This window comes from Gambusia affinis, linkage group LG14, assembly GCF_019740435.1.
Source record: "Gambusia affinis linkage group LG14, SWU_Gaff_1.0, whole genome shotgun sequence".
NCBI lineage: Eukaryota > Metazoa > Chordata > Actinopteri > Cyprinodontiformes > Poeciliidae > Gambusia > Gambusia affinis.
The window spans coordinates 4,334,598-4,350,380 of record NC_057881.1 but is presented as its reverse complement, the minus strand read 5'-3'; the positions used below and the strand labels follow the sequence as shown (position 1 = coordinate 4,350,380).

The 15,783-nt window shown below is 35.2% G+C and overlaps 1 protein-coding gene and 2 gene segments (V, D, J or C); 2 read left to right on the top strand and 1 right to left on the bottom strand.

The window, feature by feature from the left end:
• Window positions 1-1,578: 1,578 nt before the first annotated feature.
• Window positions 1,579-4,768, bottom strand: LOC122844041. The segment is given in 3 exon segments: window positions 1,579-2,100; window positions 3,133-3,184; window positions 4,754-4,768. Coding segments are annotated over 3 exon segments (399 nt in total).
• A 351-nt stretch (window positions 4,769-5,119) lies between these two features.
• On the top strand, window positions 5,120-5,758 carry LOC122844040. The segment is given in 2 exon segments: window positions 5,120-5,280; window positions 5,388-5,758. Coding segments are annotated over 2 exon segments (423 nt in total).
• A 1,184-nt stretch (window positions 5,759-6,942) lies between these two features.
• Window positions 6,943-15,220, top strand: zgc:174904 (uncharacterized protein LOC564690 homolog). The gene is made up of 6 exons (XM_044138299.1): window positions 6,943-7,143; window positions 9,805-9,921; window positions 10,604-10,774; window positions 11,292-11,467; window positions 11,991-12,106; window positions 13,939-15,220. The coding sequence occupies exons 1-6, from the start codon at window positions 7,044-7,046 to the stop codon at window positions 14,102-14,104; spliced, it is 846 nt and encodes a 281-aa protein (XP_043994234.1). The 5' UTR covers window positions 6,943-7,043; the 3' UTR covers window positions 14,105-15,220.
• The last annotated feature ends 563 nt before the right edge of the window (window positions 15,221-15,783 follow it).

Genomic DNA, 15,783 nt, shown 5'->3' with positions numbered 1-15,783 from the left:
TTAAAATTTAGCATGGCCAATTGTCAGGTGCAAAATAGCTGCAAGCTTTCCCATTCACACATCTTAAATATCCTGAGAAGAATTCAAAATCTCCTGTAAAGTGGAAAATATAACTTAAACACATACAACTACTACAGCAAACATAATGCAATGTAAAAAAACAAATAAAACAAAAAAAAGTTTCATTTGTGGTTGGCAGAAATACGGAAAAATCCTTAAAGTTCTGGCAACCACAGCTGTTGGTCTTTTATTGTAGATTAGAGAAGTTCTTTTTTTACAGTGTATGCATACTAAAAGTGTAGGTTTTAAAAAAAAAAATAATAAGTTGTTTAATGCTGACATCTTCTGGAGTGAAATGGCAAATGCAACTGCGTAAGACAGTATTCAAAGACTTTTCTGTTGCCCCCTCACCTTTTATATTTAATTAGTCACTATCGTGTCCTTCTGCAACTTTCCCATTAATATAATCTTCTTCTTTGAGACAGAGTATGGGAACACAAAATTAGGATTCACTATATAAAAAAATGACATTGACATCCACTAAACTACAAATATTTTTGAAAAAGTTTTACTTAGTGTTGATTAATTTAATCTCCTGTGTTTTATATCAAACTCTTTTACCAAGTATTTTGTTGACATGGACAGTTTAGACAGAAGCTTCCAGTGAATATTTAAGATTTACATGCTTTGAGCTTTTTATCAAGAAACAGATCATATTTCCAAATTTTTAGTCCATCTAACCATTTAATATTTGCTTAATCCTATTTGGTGTTTTGGGCCCCAATTTATACTGCTTTTTCTGTCAACTGGTACTTTAAAGCAGTTTTACACCACAAGTAACACTGAGGTATCTGCAAAGACAACTGCTTACACAATTTCTTTTAACACAACAAAAATGCAGGCAATAATTTTGACGGATCACAGGGGAGCATGAAAATGCTCCGGAGTGGCTTAAAATTCACAGAGTTGTTCTGAACCACTTCTTTGAGATCTGCTTTGTCATGTCCTTCAGGTGCCTTTTGGCAAACAAACAGATGGATCACCATGACAAGTCGATTTATTTCAAATGCAATATATGTGGGAAAGAGAGGGAAAAAAGGACAGTCTTCTTCTACATTTGCAGAAATAGAGGAGAAAAAAGAACAGAAGGTACTAACAACATGTTTGTAATAACGACACTGAAGAGAACATGATACTAATTAACTCAAGATGTATTTATTGGCAAATTCAACCCAATATAATCTAAAATAACGTAATCTAAATACAAAGACAAGTGAAACCCTAAACAAGCACAGCAGTGCATCCTGGGCAAGAGTGAAGAAAAGATGTAAATAAACATTTTTTTATTGTCATGTATTGAGAAAAGATCGACTTCTCTAAGTTACAATTATTTTCTTCATGATTTCTCATACAGTGAAACTGAAAAAAAAAAAACATATTTCCTTTCAACACCTTGTTTTCTTAATAATTGTGCTAAAAATATAGTTATTTATAATGCTATAGAAAATATATATTTTTTCCATTTTCCTCTGAAATGCTATCATTCATGGCAAAATTTTGTATCAAATAAACACAAGCTTCTCCATTGAAATACATAACTCAGACAAAACACGTTGATGTGTTGATGAATTTTATTGCTTTAAGATTTTAAATCAACCAGGATGGCAACAAGAAGCAAGAAGGCATCAAATGAAAAGAAGCTTTTGAAGATATAGAAAGAACAGAAAGCAGTGAAAAAGCAATAGTTCCCATCTTCTAGCATGTCAGCTCAGGACTGGGAATGCTGGTCTCTCCTCAGTGTCTCTGTGACTGCAGACTGGGAGCCCTGGGAGGCCTCACAGGTCACAGAGCCCACCTTCCTCCACTGGTCTGCAGGGAGCCTCAGGGTGCTGCTCCAGCTGTAGAGGCCGTCATTCTGCAGCACCCCGGAGCTCCTGCTCTGCTCCCAGCTGCTGCTGCTGCTGCTGCCATCCAGCTTCCAGGACAGAGTCCAGTCTGAGGGGAAGCCCTTGTTGGCCAGACACATGAGGGTAACCGTCCCCTGCTTCAGCTCCTCACTGGAGGGGGGTACAACCATCAGTGATGGAGGCACTTGACCCACTAGAGAAAAAGCAAAAAAAATTTGTTGGAACTGCTGTTCAATGTAGTTGGTCCAGGATGAACAGCCACTCTCCAAACCTGGCAGGAGAAGCCGGCTTAGTCAATGAAAAGACGATCTACAGTTTTTCACTTCCTTTTAACTTGCAGGCATGACTGCTGAAGCGTGGAAGCAGGCAGGTTTCAGAGCTAAAAATACAACAGCTGGTTTTGAGAGCACACTTTTTTTAAGTTATTTTATCTGACTGTTAGTCTACAACGTAAAACTTTTATGAATTCTGCATCAACTAGCAGATTAATAACAACACTGTCATCCAGTAAACAAACCTGTTCCATTAGTATTATTGCAGAAGTACCGAAATTACTCCTATGAACAAATCATTTTAGCAAAATGAATTTAAAGCATCTTAACACACTGAATTATTTCACATAGAGTGCTGAGATAATTGAGTGAAATTACACCCACAAAAATAGCCAACAACACAACTGTCTGGAAATTTAGCATATTTATGAACACCAAATAAAGGATAATTGTAGGTTATTCTGATGGCACTGAAACTTCGTGATACTTTTGGGAGGAATAGTTGTAATATTTACAAGTACCTTCTAATTGCAATAAACTTTTCCGAACCTGAGTAATTGTTGGTCTAAAACAGAGGAGGCTTCAAGTCTTCAGCTTTAATTTTTTTTTCTGATTCTATGTTGACCACTGGGTGCGACTTTTATGTGAATAAAAATCCGTCAACACAGAACATGGGGAAACACTATCACTGATATTTGTCCAATGGAAGTATGAAAAGTAGAGGTTGATTTGATAATAAACACCTTGCACTGAAAAATATTTAAAACCTTAGAATGCTTAATTATTTAATCAACATTTTTTATTTCATAACAAATAAAAGGTGATCCAAATGTGTTAAAGAAGAGGATAAGAATTACTTCCTCTTTGAAACACAGTTATATACAAATCTTGACAGTGTGAAAAAGACTGAAAGACTGAAGATTTTTGGTATTTAAGGGATCAAATGAACTTACCGTTAACTTCCAGTCTGGTTCCTCCTCCAAACGTGTGGCACAGTGATACAAACTCACCACAGCATCAAACAAAAACCTTCGACTGAGAGACACACAGAACGTTTCATTCAAAACAAACACTGAAACAACGTTTCAAACATTTATCAAGTGGATGTGTTTGGCAATTTCTTATTGATTAATATATTCTATATTATTGAGAAAATGCCACAAAGAAAAATTATTTTCAGAAAGCCAGTCAACCTTTAAGATAATTTATTGTAGATTTCTTTAAAGGTAGTCTTGATCAGTAGTTCTTTAGTTTTCTGAAAGTTTGATTTCTCTTTTTCATTGTTTGACTGCTTATTAGTCCTGATCATGTGTAATCAGCGTGACTCTAGTGTAGACACTTTTCAGTTTATCCAAGAGCCAGGTTAAAACTATGTCTTTCAAAGGTACATTTTGTTTTACGTTTTTTAGCTGAAACTATGGAGAGCACCGTTTGACAGAGAGGAAAAGTATTTTAGCTGAAACAAACTGATTCCATTAGAGCACTTATTTTGATTAGTCTCAATGATAGAAGGATGACATGTCAGATGATGTTTCAATTCATCATCTTCCTAAAACAATGGCCACTTTTTTACCAAAATTTACCAAATTAGGTAAAATAAATAAATAAATTTGGGCAAAAAAATGACTTAGGCCATTGTTTTAGGAAGATGACGAAATAAAATTCTAATCTTTAAAATGAGATCATTTAAGATTATTCTGCTTCCAAAGATATCTTCCAAAGGCCTGAAACATATCCTTCTCACTTCCCCTTGTTATCCTTGTAAACAGTGCAATGCTGTGTTTGGGCCTGGAGCACAGACTGGACTAAAAATGGGTTGGAGAGTAAAATCGTCTGAAAGATCTTTAGAAAGATGGAAAGCTGTAAAACAAGACCACTTGAAAAAACCAAAAAGAAGGAGTGTATTATGAGTGTAGCAAATGAAATTTAGAATAGTTTAAATATTCTAAATTCTAAACTATTTTAAACTATTGCAGTCATCTTGCTGTTTTGTTGAGATGTATTTACAAAATAAATAATTATGAAATCACTCAAAACAAGCGTCTTACATCTACACAAACAGAAACATTTACATGTTCACATGTTCACAAACCGTGCTAAAAGATTAGTGTTAATACATATTGTAAGATGCAAAAAAAAAAAAAAAAGAATGTGACGTTATTTAACACTGATAACACTGATAAATAAGCCTAAGCAACTTTTCTGCTGTTGATTTGGACTCAGTGGAAGTTACAGTAGTGTTTACATCAGTGAAGACCAAATTCATCTTCAGGAAAGTGGAAGTTTGAATGGAAATGTTTTTTCCGTTTTTGTTTCCTGTCTTTAGCAAAATAACCATGGCAACGGTCAAGGATGACTGCTCTTCCTTGGTAACAGTTTTCTGATCAAAATATAAACATTTTAAATTACGGTTGACTCCAGAGAGAGTAACTATTTTATATGCTTATATATTTTGAGTTATATATTTTGAATTCTAATTTAGAGATGATATGTATATATTAAAATAAATTAGTACAAAGTAACCTTAAATAATATTAAATTCATGTGAAGTTATACAGAAATTACAGACTGTACCTGAAGAATTCCCATCATGAAAGCAATCGTTTTACTTTATTGCATTAAAGGGTTTGAAAAAATAAACATAAATTTAAAAAGCTAAACTTTATCACAATATTTCTTTATTTAAATAAACAAGTTTTGTTTATTCAAATAACCAAATCTCCCTGCACAGAAAAGCAAGTACAATGGATTGATGGATGGATGACACAGTGTGATTATATGAAATAAATATTTATAAACCATATGCAGGAGAAAACGTTTTTGTGGAAAGATGACTTTTAAAACTGATCATCTATTACTAACTCGTTGGTAAATATGATCATTGCACAAACTGTGATAGTAAAATAATTTCCATAAAAGGTCACTTTGCATCAGCAGCTCCATGCTCCAGTGCTCTGGGAGAGTTTATAGTCCTGACAGTTGAACACTGGATGACTGACAGCTGTCCTTCATCACAACTGAAGACACAGAAATCCTCCTCATCAAAAACATGACTTTGATCTGCGTCCTCATCTGGACTCTCCTCTGCTGCTGCTTCACAGGTAAAGTCCAGAGAATCCAACTCCTCTCCACTATGAACATCTGTCCCTCTGAAATGAAACCGACTAAACTATAAAGCTGCTGCATGTTTTTGTCTTTGTGTCCTCAGAGGTCAGAGGTCAGGTCACAGTAACTCAGCCTGGAACAGTGCACTCTGCTGTTGGAGAATCCATCACAATCAACTGTAGGACTAGTCAGAGGGTCTACTCTTGGAATAGCCAGGATTATATGGCTTGGTACCAACAGAAAGATGGAAAATTCCCTAAACTTCTGCTGGTTAATGCTAATGTACCTGCAGATGGGATACCTAGTCGCTTCAGAGGTAGTGGATCCAGTTCTGACTTCACTCTGACCATCAGTGAGGTCAGGGCTGAAGATGCAGCAGTTTACCTTTGTCACTGTGTTCATGAGGGTTATAGACCAGGGCCGCACACACAGTCAAAACTCTTCATACAAAAACTTCCTCCTAAAATAAACTGACTTTTGCCATAGGAAGTCACTGAGCACACACACAAACACACACACACACACACACACGCACACAACAAAGTGCTACAGAATAAGTACAGTTTTAAGATTTTCCTCTGTTTATGAATTAATTTGACAAAAAACAAAAGTGACCAAAATTACACTTCATTAAGATGTTTATGTTATGATGTAACAAGCTGTACATTCACAGAATTAAATTGATTTTAGTTTTTATTTGTATTTAATCCATAAATAATAACAGCACTATATGTCAGTTATGATGTTATGCTGCTCTCCACAATTATAAAAAATTGAAATATTAAATATTGAAAGGTAAGTCTGTCAAACCTAAGTGAACATGTGATGTGTGTTTTTCTTCATGTTGCAGAGTCGTACGCATTTCACATTTAGCACTTCCTTAACAAAAACATTATGACGAGTATAAGTTGTGAAATACTTAAAACAAAGTATAATATTCTGTAACAATGATACTTTAAGTCATATTAAAATGTATTTAATTGTGAAGTGTGGAATACTAATCCCTTCATCCACATATCTAGACAAATGTTGTTTTTGTAGGCATCAGCATCTATGAACGTTTGTCGATAAAGATGGTGTAGTAGAGGATGGATGGATGGCTGGATGGATGGTGTGAATTTTACTTAAATTGTTGCCAGGAACTACTGCTGTGATGTTATCCGTCCACCAGATGTCCCTGTCTATTAATTTTAAGGAGCGATTCAGATTTTTAATCCGTCATCCAATCACTTAACCGTCTTGTTGTCCTCGGGTCAAAATGACCCGCCACTGTGTTAAAACTCCCCAAAGATCCACTAAATGTTATTTTAGGACAACAGGATGGTTAAATTAATTTATGTTCAGAAGTTAGATGTTTCTTAAATATGCCCAAGGTACCAAGTATATCGCATTGCAACTTTTGTACCATAAAGTATAGCGCAAATCATTTCCCCAGCACTTTGCGACTTTTTTCAGTGAAAGTTGCAGAGTTAACTTTATTTGATGTGGAGTCCTCTCACCTCGCCGGTTTTTACATCTTAAAATACATGTTTATTTAGTTATTTTAATTTTTAATTTTTGCATGAGTCTGCTTTGCCTTTAAGTGTTGGACCTAATTTTTCCCACCTTTTACCAGGGCTTTTATTTTGAAAGCTCCATCCGGAACGTCTAATTAATTTCGCTCAGTGATGCGTGTTTGAAAGCGGTGTTTGTTCATAAGTAGAGAACATGGAAACGTTTATTATCACTCTCCATCAAAACCAGTTCTTGTGTTGTTGAGATGGCGACCACTGGCAGCTCCTCGGCCTCGGACAGGATGTACTCCCAACTAATAGACGAGGGGAGTTATGAGGAGTCCAGACCAGATGTGCATCAGAGCGGTAAGCAGAGGAAAGTGTGAAAGTTTTATCCAGCTGCAGATCCAGTGATTCTGATCCCTGTTTTATTCCTGTAACAAGAAAAGTTTATGCAAACAAACATTATTACTGTACAACAAAACTCGACTTTTCTTACAATATCATCTATTTTTTATTTACACTGTTTGCAGTGTTTATTTTGCAACTGTTGCGTAATATGGTCAAAAGATTTATTTATTTATTTATTTATGTCAGAATCATGCTGTTTACTCCCCAGAGAAGAAGCACGTCTTATACCCACTTTTGTTTTAATCGGGATTTTTTTTGTACACCCAAATTTTAAGTTTCATGCGAGCTAAATATTGTCAGTTACTAAAGTTATCTGAAACTTTATTGTGCATTTTAGTGTATAATTCAATGTTTGTTTGAAAAAGTGAATGTAACCAAAAGTGTTTAACATGAGCATAAATCTAATGATCTAAACTGCAATGCTAAAGTTTCATCAATGTTCCTTTACAGCGACTTTGTTTTTCCACATGTAGGAAAAGTGTAGAGTTTGTTTGCTGACTGCAGTTTAAATTTGCGTCGTCACTTCATGATTGTACTGTTACTTTTTATTCTTTATTATATATTTACCATATTATTTGTCATTCTTTATATTTGTTGGGTCCTGTTTGTCTTAATATGGTAAATCTGCAGCTTTAATTCAAGTCAAGTTTATTTGTACAGCACATTTCATTAAAACATAAAACAGTAATCAGTTATGAAACAAGCAATAAGACTTACAGTTTTGTCAAATACCATCATCAAATATGTTGATCAGTGTTCCAGTTATTATTAATAAAAAGCGACTCTCAACAGGTGGGGATTTAGTCTTGATTTTGAGGAACTCAATATTTCGGCTGTTTTCTGGAAGTCTGTTACAGATTTGTAGAGCATAGAAACTGAATGCTGCTTCTCCATGTTTGGTTCTGGTTCTGGGGATGCAGAGTAAAGTAGAACCAGAAGACCAGAAGGTTGATCATAGAGGAACAATAGCTTAGTTTTCAAAAAGCTTGTGTACAATATTTTAATACAATTTTGAGAGTGGAGTTTTTTCACAATAGTTTTCTGAATACAGCTCTGCTATAAGAAATATACTTCCCACTTTCTTTTATTCCAAGAAAGGAGAATTCCCACCATAAACTCTGTTCTGTGTTTTGGGGTTGACATTTTTCATGCTGAAGAACCAAGGTTGTATATGTAATGTTTTTGTGTGAGCACATTATACAGAGTTTCAGATGAAAACAGACTGCTTACATGAAGCACCGTGATTTTAAGCAGATGTCTGGGATCAGTTTAGAGCTCCTGTCAGAGCTGTAAATGGATTTTTGTGACTAGTAGTATTTCCAAAAAAATAAGCAAAATATCTACTTACTAAAACTCACAAGTTATTATATTTCCATAATCTTAATATAAAAGTTTGCATGGAACTGCTTGAAGCATATTGTCACACTTCAGCTCTGAGGAATCAGACTTGTTTATTTCTTAATTCCAGGCCCGGCTCCAGAGGAGTTTAGCTGGGGTATCATCATAAACCAGCTTTTATTTTAATATAAATACATAAGCAAATCTTTCTGTGACTTTTCAAATAAAATAACCATGTAAAATAAACAAGGATGTACACAGTGACATGTATAAAATGTTGACTAATTATGCTGAAAATGTGCTTAAACTTTAGCACATACATTACAGAAATCTAAGAATGTAATGTTTCCAGTCTCTGAAGTCTATTTCTTTAAATGCTAAATCAATCTACTCAAGAGTAGAAATAATAATATTACTCAATTAAATGAAAAAGTACAGGGGCGTGCTGTGGTGGAGCAAGAAGTTAGCACGCCCCACGCCTGGAGGCCTTAGTCCTTGACGCGGACGTCACAGGTTCGACTCCCGGTCCTGACGACCCTTGCAGCATGTCTTCCTCCCTCTCCTCGCCCTCCCCACTGTCGCAAAAATACGAGCCACTAGCGCCGCAAAAACTCTTGGGAGAAAAAAAAAAGTACAATGCAGTAAAACTACTCTAAGTAAAAGTTACTCAAGTAAATGTAACCAGTACAGTACTATCCACTTTTGAACACAGATAACAACAAAATTAATAGCCTGTTAACAAGCTTAATGTCATATATTGGCCTCAGTTAGTCATCATTTTTCTACATCATCTGCATGCAACAGCATTACTCTGTGGGTGAGGAATGCTCCCCAACGCCCACCGGGGCTGCTTCATTCAGATATGATTCATACCATTTCCATTGTGTTGTGTAACTTCAAATAAACAGTTAGACATGTGCATGCATGCTACAGTTCCTAATACAAGTTCAGCAAAGACTCTTAACAGAAATTTGCACAAGTTCACTTTTGTTTCAATATTTTATACTTTAAAAAAAAAAAAAAAAGTTGTGTGTTATTTGTCAGCAAGATTTCAGCTGCAGTATTCGAGTTGGCCTGACACCAAAAATTATTAACTAGTTGCCAAAAAACGGCTAGTTAGCTTTTTTAAGCGTTTGGGATGTTTTTCAAAGCAGCTGATATCAAAATGGAGGTACAAAAAAAACTTAATTTTACATAATTGATCCCCTTTAACAACACCCTTTAATATCTGTCAGATATCTTCATCTTCATTTACCAAGGATTCTGTTTTTCCTCCAGATTGCCCGGTCAAAGACCTGAGGCGGAGTGGCCCGGGTCCTTACCGCTTTGCTACCATCTGCCTGGCTACACTCTGTGCTATCCTCCTGATCTCAATCATAGCTGTCACCGCTCACTGTGAGTATACAGTCAGAGAGGACTAGCGTTTCCTTCACTCGTTCTGCTTCATATCTAAAACAATTCAGTAATTTGCTTCTGTCAGACACCAGTAATAACTAACAATAAATTTGTCTAATTTTGTATACTTTAAGGTTTTCTCTTCATTTACTTACCTTACACAAAGTGCCTGTGGGTGAACACTAACTTTTTCACATAAGGTAGTTTCTCATAAGTTAGTTTTGTTAATGAGAGCAGCTTTGGAATCTTGCTCTCCATTTGAGCAAACTAGTATCATTTCTGTAACTTGTAAAAACCTGTTTACCAAACAACTTGGAAGCTTCAAATCAAATGCCAACTTCAATATGTTAGACCTTGATGAGTTCAGTTTAGGCACGCTTCAAGAATTTTGCTCAGGTCTCTTATTAAGATTCATATGTTTTGTCCTTTAGAAGACAACATAACCACAAGATATTACATTTTTAACTTTTAAATCAAATGTTCTTGTTAAATGTGAATATAGTGCATGCCTGTCTTCACATTCTGGAATAAAGTACAATCCACACCCTTGGCTTGCTTCTTCAGTGTATTAGCAAACTTGGATCTGTTCCTTAGAGGGCTATATGTTGCAGAAACTAAGAATTATGTTTAAATTAGCAATATTTATCCAATCAAATGTTTCCTGCTCTAATATTGTTTGCAGATAAGAACAAACCCCCACCTAGTGCTGAAGCAACTGCAGAGATGCAGAAGGAGAATGCAAATGTTTCAGCATTGATGGTGTCAATCACGAAACTCCAGAAGGAGAATAAACAACTGCAGAAAGAAAAGGAAGAGCTGCAGATGAACCTTACCTCCATAATGACAGCCAAAGGTACAGTTCTCCTTAAAATGTTGATTAATGTTCTCATGGGTTTAATAAATACAGCATCATGTCGAGTTACCGACATTGTTTCCCTACTTTCATAAGAGCCTCAGTGTTCAGTTCAGAGACTGTCTAATATTTTAGATACTGTGTTTCTTACCTGAGTCTAATTACTACCCTGGGTGTAAAACTATAAGGCATTACTGAACAACTACAACACTCTCAGTCATACCAAGATGTCAATAAATATCAGCTCTGTGAAATTAAGAAGGTCAAATTGAAGTTTTGTCTTTCTTAGGGAACATGTCCAGTGTTCATCATATTTGGTCAACCGTTAGAGTGCAGAATTAATATGCAACTAAATGAAAGATGATTATTTTAGCATCTCACTTATACAATAAACAACTCAAAGCATAAAACGAAACACAATACAAGGCTGCAGGGAATTCAAAGTCACCTAGGCCTGATGATTGGATTTGCATATTATTCTTATGCATCTGATGAATGATGTGCTGTTGGTTTTCAGCCACTGCACCCACAGCTAAACCGCCCAGAGCCCCTATTGTGTGTCCTACGGACTGGCGTCTCTTCAACAACAGCTGTTACCTCATTTCTAAAGATCGCAAAAGTTGGACTGGCAGCCGAATGTACTGTCAAACACAAGGAGGTCATCTGGCCATTATCCTAACAGCTGAAGAGCAGGTAAAGTATTGTATTTAGTGCAGCATCGGTGATCTTTTCCTTTGATTCTGTCTGACAGAGTTTATTTTAAAGTTGAGAGCATAAAGTAATTTGCTTATACTGCCTCCCAAAATCCTTTAAAAAATCACTCAAATATCAGATTTATTTGCTCTGCAGTGCTTTCCTTTGACAGAGACCGTTTTTGTCCAAACCATATTTTATGCAAAAACTGTCAAATTCTACCCAAAAATAAAGTGAACGTTGTAAAGAGTGTTGCAATGTCCTAAAAATCTCTTATAAAATGGATATATTTGACTCCATTACAATCTTCAATAAAACTCAGCATTGTTCCTGTCAGTAATGCTTGTTGTGGCCAATCGTTTCCTGAGGTGGGAAGCTAATGGTACCAAGTTTTCTTTTTTGTTTATTTCTATTATACGCGTAGTTTTTTGAACAATAATCAAATTTCACACACAACGTCGAGCTTACAAATGCATTCTGTGTTGGATTTTATGTAAATAATCCCACTTTGTTTATCTGTCAGACCTTTTTGTGGGATCTCCTTCCCAGAGGACACTGGAACTCATACTGGTTTGGAATCACAGATGGAGAGACGGAGGATGAGTGGAAATGGGTCGACGACACTCCGCTAGTTGGAGGGTATGGACTTCTCATCAACATACTACAAAATATTGTCACTTAAATTAATATGAAGTTTTAAAAATTACACATTTCTCTGCATTAACACATACACCATGTGCTTAAATTGAGTGAGACATCAAACATCACTGAACTTTAGTCACAACTGGTTTTTGTAAAGCTGCTACAAAAAAATATTACACAGTCATCAAGTGGCAGAAGGTGACTAGATAGTTTCAGTCTGAGTCAATCTAGCAAAAAGAAAAATATTTTTTACAATGTATGAATACTACTACAGTTGGAGTCAAAATATATTACATGCATTGATACAATCCATTTTCTAGCAGATCAAACAGTGCAGAATACAATTTATTACGTTAACTTTTTTAAAACAACTTTATAGTAAATGACAGAGAAAAAAGACTTTCATTTTTTTCAGCTTTGATAGACATTCACTCCAGTTTTAACTGGGGCAAGCGTTTGCAAACAAACTGCGGGTCCAGTGGACCTTTACCTTTGCTTTGCCTGTTACGTTTGGCACACTGGCAAATTTTAGGGAATATTTTAGCAGGGAATTAACTTCTGTTGATTTATTCTACAAAAATCACACGTTCATTCCTTCTGTTACAAACATTCATTTCTTCAGTATCTTCCACAATTATTAGCACCCTGAGAGATGTACAAAAAACTTCTTTGATGAAGCAGAATTAATGCCATTCATAAATATTCCTAAGAAATTAATGTATTGGAAGGATTTTCCAAATATTATACTTTGTATGTTGACTGTGTCATCAAAATTGTACTGATCAGATCTCAATTTTCTGTTTTTCTGGGATATAAATTGTGAATTAGTCAGTTTTACTTAAACTTAAACAGCAACCCAACAGACTGGGTGGGTTTTTCTTTTAGTCTTGAAAATGTGCAACTATGGAGTGACTGATAAGAACAACGACTGTACACTGCGAGGGTATTTTTATGGGGGAAACACTGATAAAAAAAACACACAAATATAATCAAATAAGTAACTGTTTACCCACTAGCATATTTTCTTTAAAGTCCTCTTTTTCAGTATCATATTCCTTTTCTTGGGATCTAACTCTATATTTTTTCCGGTGTTAAAAAATATTTTTTCCAGGTTCATGTTTTCCACTTCTGCTTTGTAAGACAAATACTGTGAACTTCCTTTTCACCTCTGGTTCTTTTACACCAAATGCCTACTTGGCATATTTTATAAGAAACTCCTGATTTTCGTTCCTCATTTTGAAAGTCACATATTGTGTTATTCCCCAATGGTCACCTACATTCCTGGTGTTCCTCTTTTTTTTCTACATATATTTTGTCTTTTCTTTTTTCATTTGGTTCTCCTTCCATTTTAATGTTTTGTTCCATTTTAAACTTTCATGCAGCATTCACCACTTTTTTACGCTGATTGCAGCTTTTTATGTCCGAACTTCTAAATGGACAAATATATGTTGAAATCACTTCGATTTGTGCCATTTTGTTTACTGGTTACCATACAAAACAGAGATTTTATGTATATCTGTTTAATTCTCTAATTCTTATTTAAGTGTGAGAGATTCTTTACTGGACTCCCTTTTAGTGTGTTTCTTTGATTTTTATGATGCTGTTGTTTTTTAGCAAATCTCTGAAACCTTCACTGAACATTAGGGTTCAAGTTTCAAAGTACTTTCCATGATACAGCGGCAGAATACAAACATATAGCGTAGCACACAGCATAGCAGATTTTTGTTGTGGAAAAATAAACCTGTTGCTTTTCACTAGTTGCTTGTACCTGTAAAGTATAATACTAGCGACTAAAGAGCTTGCTTTATCTTTGTCTCTCTTCACAAAAGTTTCTGGGAGGAAAACGAGCCCAATAACCACATAAATGAGGACTGCGGTTACATCGTCAAGACGGAGGTGTTGGAACGTGTGGCGACAAAGAGCTGGTACGATGCCCCCTGCTCCATGGGCTTGCCCTTCATTTGCGAGAAGGAGATGGGCGGTACCACACAATAGTGAGATGTTACCAACTAGACTGGCTAAAGCGAGACCTTCGGCCAGCTGGTCGTTTTATTTTACAAAGAAGTCGGCTTTCAGAGACGTTCAGAAACTGGAAGCTTCTGATTGCAGGTTATCTTAATTAAATTGTGATATAAACCTCACTGGCCACCCTGAGGCTTGTTAAAGAAATACTTTTGCAGTGTAATTTGCACATGTTTCTACATTTTTCTCTAAGATCCACTGCTAATATTAGCACAAGAAGTCAACATTACAACCATCTCTGGCTGGGGTAGGAAAAACACCAAATCCTGAACTGTGTTTGTAACATTTTCCTGCACTGATTTATTTTAGTGATTCCACCTGTTTATATGAACACATATGAAGTTTATTTACTTCTTTTTGTCAGATGTTAAAAATGGGGCAACTGTGGCTCTGTAGTTGACTTGTGATTGAAAGGTTGTAGGTTCTATTTCGGTTTCCTCCTGTCACATGTCAATATGCCCCTGGGCAACTCCAAGTTGCCTACCGATCTGCATATAGGTAGATAAATGTGTATGTTAAAGGGTGAGTCTAATGTAAAGCTCTTTGAGTGGCCAAAATAATTGGAAAGCTCTCTATAAATCTTTGTAGAGAGCTTTCCAAAACTTTAAATAGAGCTTTAAATTTGAGCTTTCCAAAACTCAAATGTAATGCAGTGCCTTTAAATCATAGACAGAAGGTAATATTGCTAAATAATCTAGTTAAAGCTTAAAATTTCATTTTGACTAATAATTCTGTTCTTTTTTATCTTTCACTATGAAAGGTATTGGATGTTTTACTGGAATATAGAATACTTGTATCTGTGGTTGTGTTTGTGTGGGATTTTATTAAATGTAATTTTAGTAATTTCAAATTTGTATTTGATCAGAATGCATTTAACATGCCAACATTTCTCATCATTTGAAAGAATCAAAAGATTTTGCAGGATTAAGTTACACTACTATTTAGTCACTAATAAATAATTCAAATTATTAAGATGTGTTCAGAAGGGATCTTGTGAATTTCCAAAGTTTTTCAGGTTAACTGTATTTGACCTGTTGTTGTTTCAGCGATTTATCAGATTAATACAAATAAACTAAATCTGTGCTATAATTTCTAGTCTGCCATTAAATCTAGTGTTGTTTGTTTATGTCTGGTTCTATGTTTATCTGTTTTTGTCAAGGGTAATTTGTTACTTTTATTATAATACTGCAAATGAAAATTTAAATTAACAATGTAAAACTCTTTACTGAAATGATCTGTTCTGTACATTTGTGTGTTGTTGTTTGTTTTTCAATCATTTGCTTCCATTATTTCCATTATCAATAAGCAGATCCAAAGACCTATTTTTGACTTTATATCGGGCCATATTCATGTTTTAATCAAGTTTAAAAATATGTAAGGATGTTTTTAAGTATGACAAAAAATATAGTTATTCCAAAATGGAAAGTGACACCACCATATATATTGATTCAGGGGCTCAACTTTCTACTCAGGTCTCTCCCAGCAGGTGGCAGTGGAAACTGACAACAGTTTCCTTTGTAAATTTGCTTAGACTTCTCAAGCCCCAACTAATAAACTGGATTCATTTTTGATCAATTCATTTGCAGATTTTAATCACTACAGAGGACAGTCATTCATTAACAACACCACTAGCCCTTTGTTTTTGTTCTTAA

Coding starts and splice junctions, on each gene's coding strand:
- zgc:174904 (XM_044138299.1), top strand. CDS start 7,044: ATGGCGACCACTGGCAGCTCCTCGGCCTCGGACAGGATGTACTCCCAA. Junction 7,144..9,804: donor ACCAGATGTGCATCAGAGCG/GTAAGCAGAGGA, acceptor TTTTTCCTCCAG/ATTGCCCGGTCAAAGACCTG. Junction 11,468..11,990: donor TCCTAACAGCTGAAGAGCAG/GTAAAGTATTGT, acceptor TTTATCTGTCAG/ACCTTTTTGTGGGATCTCCT.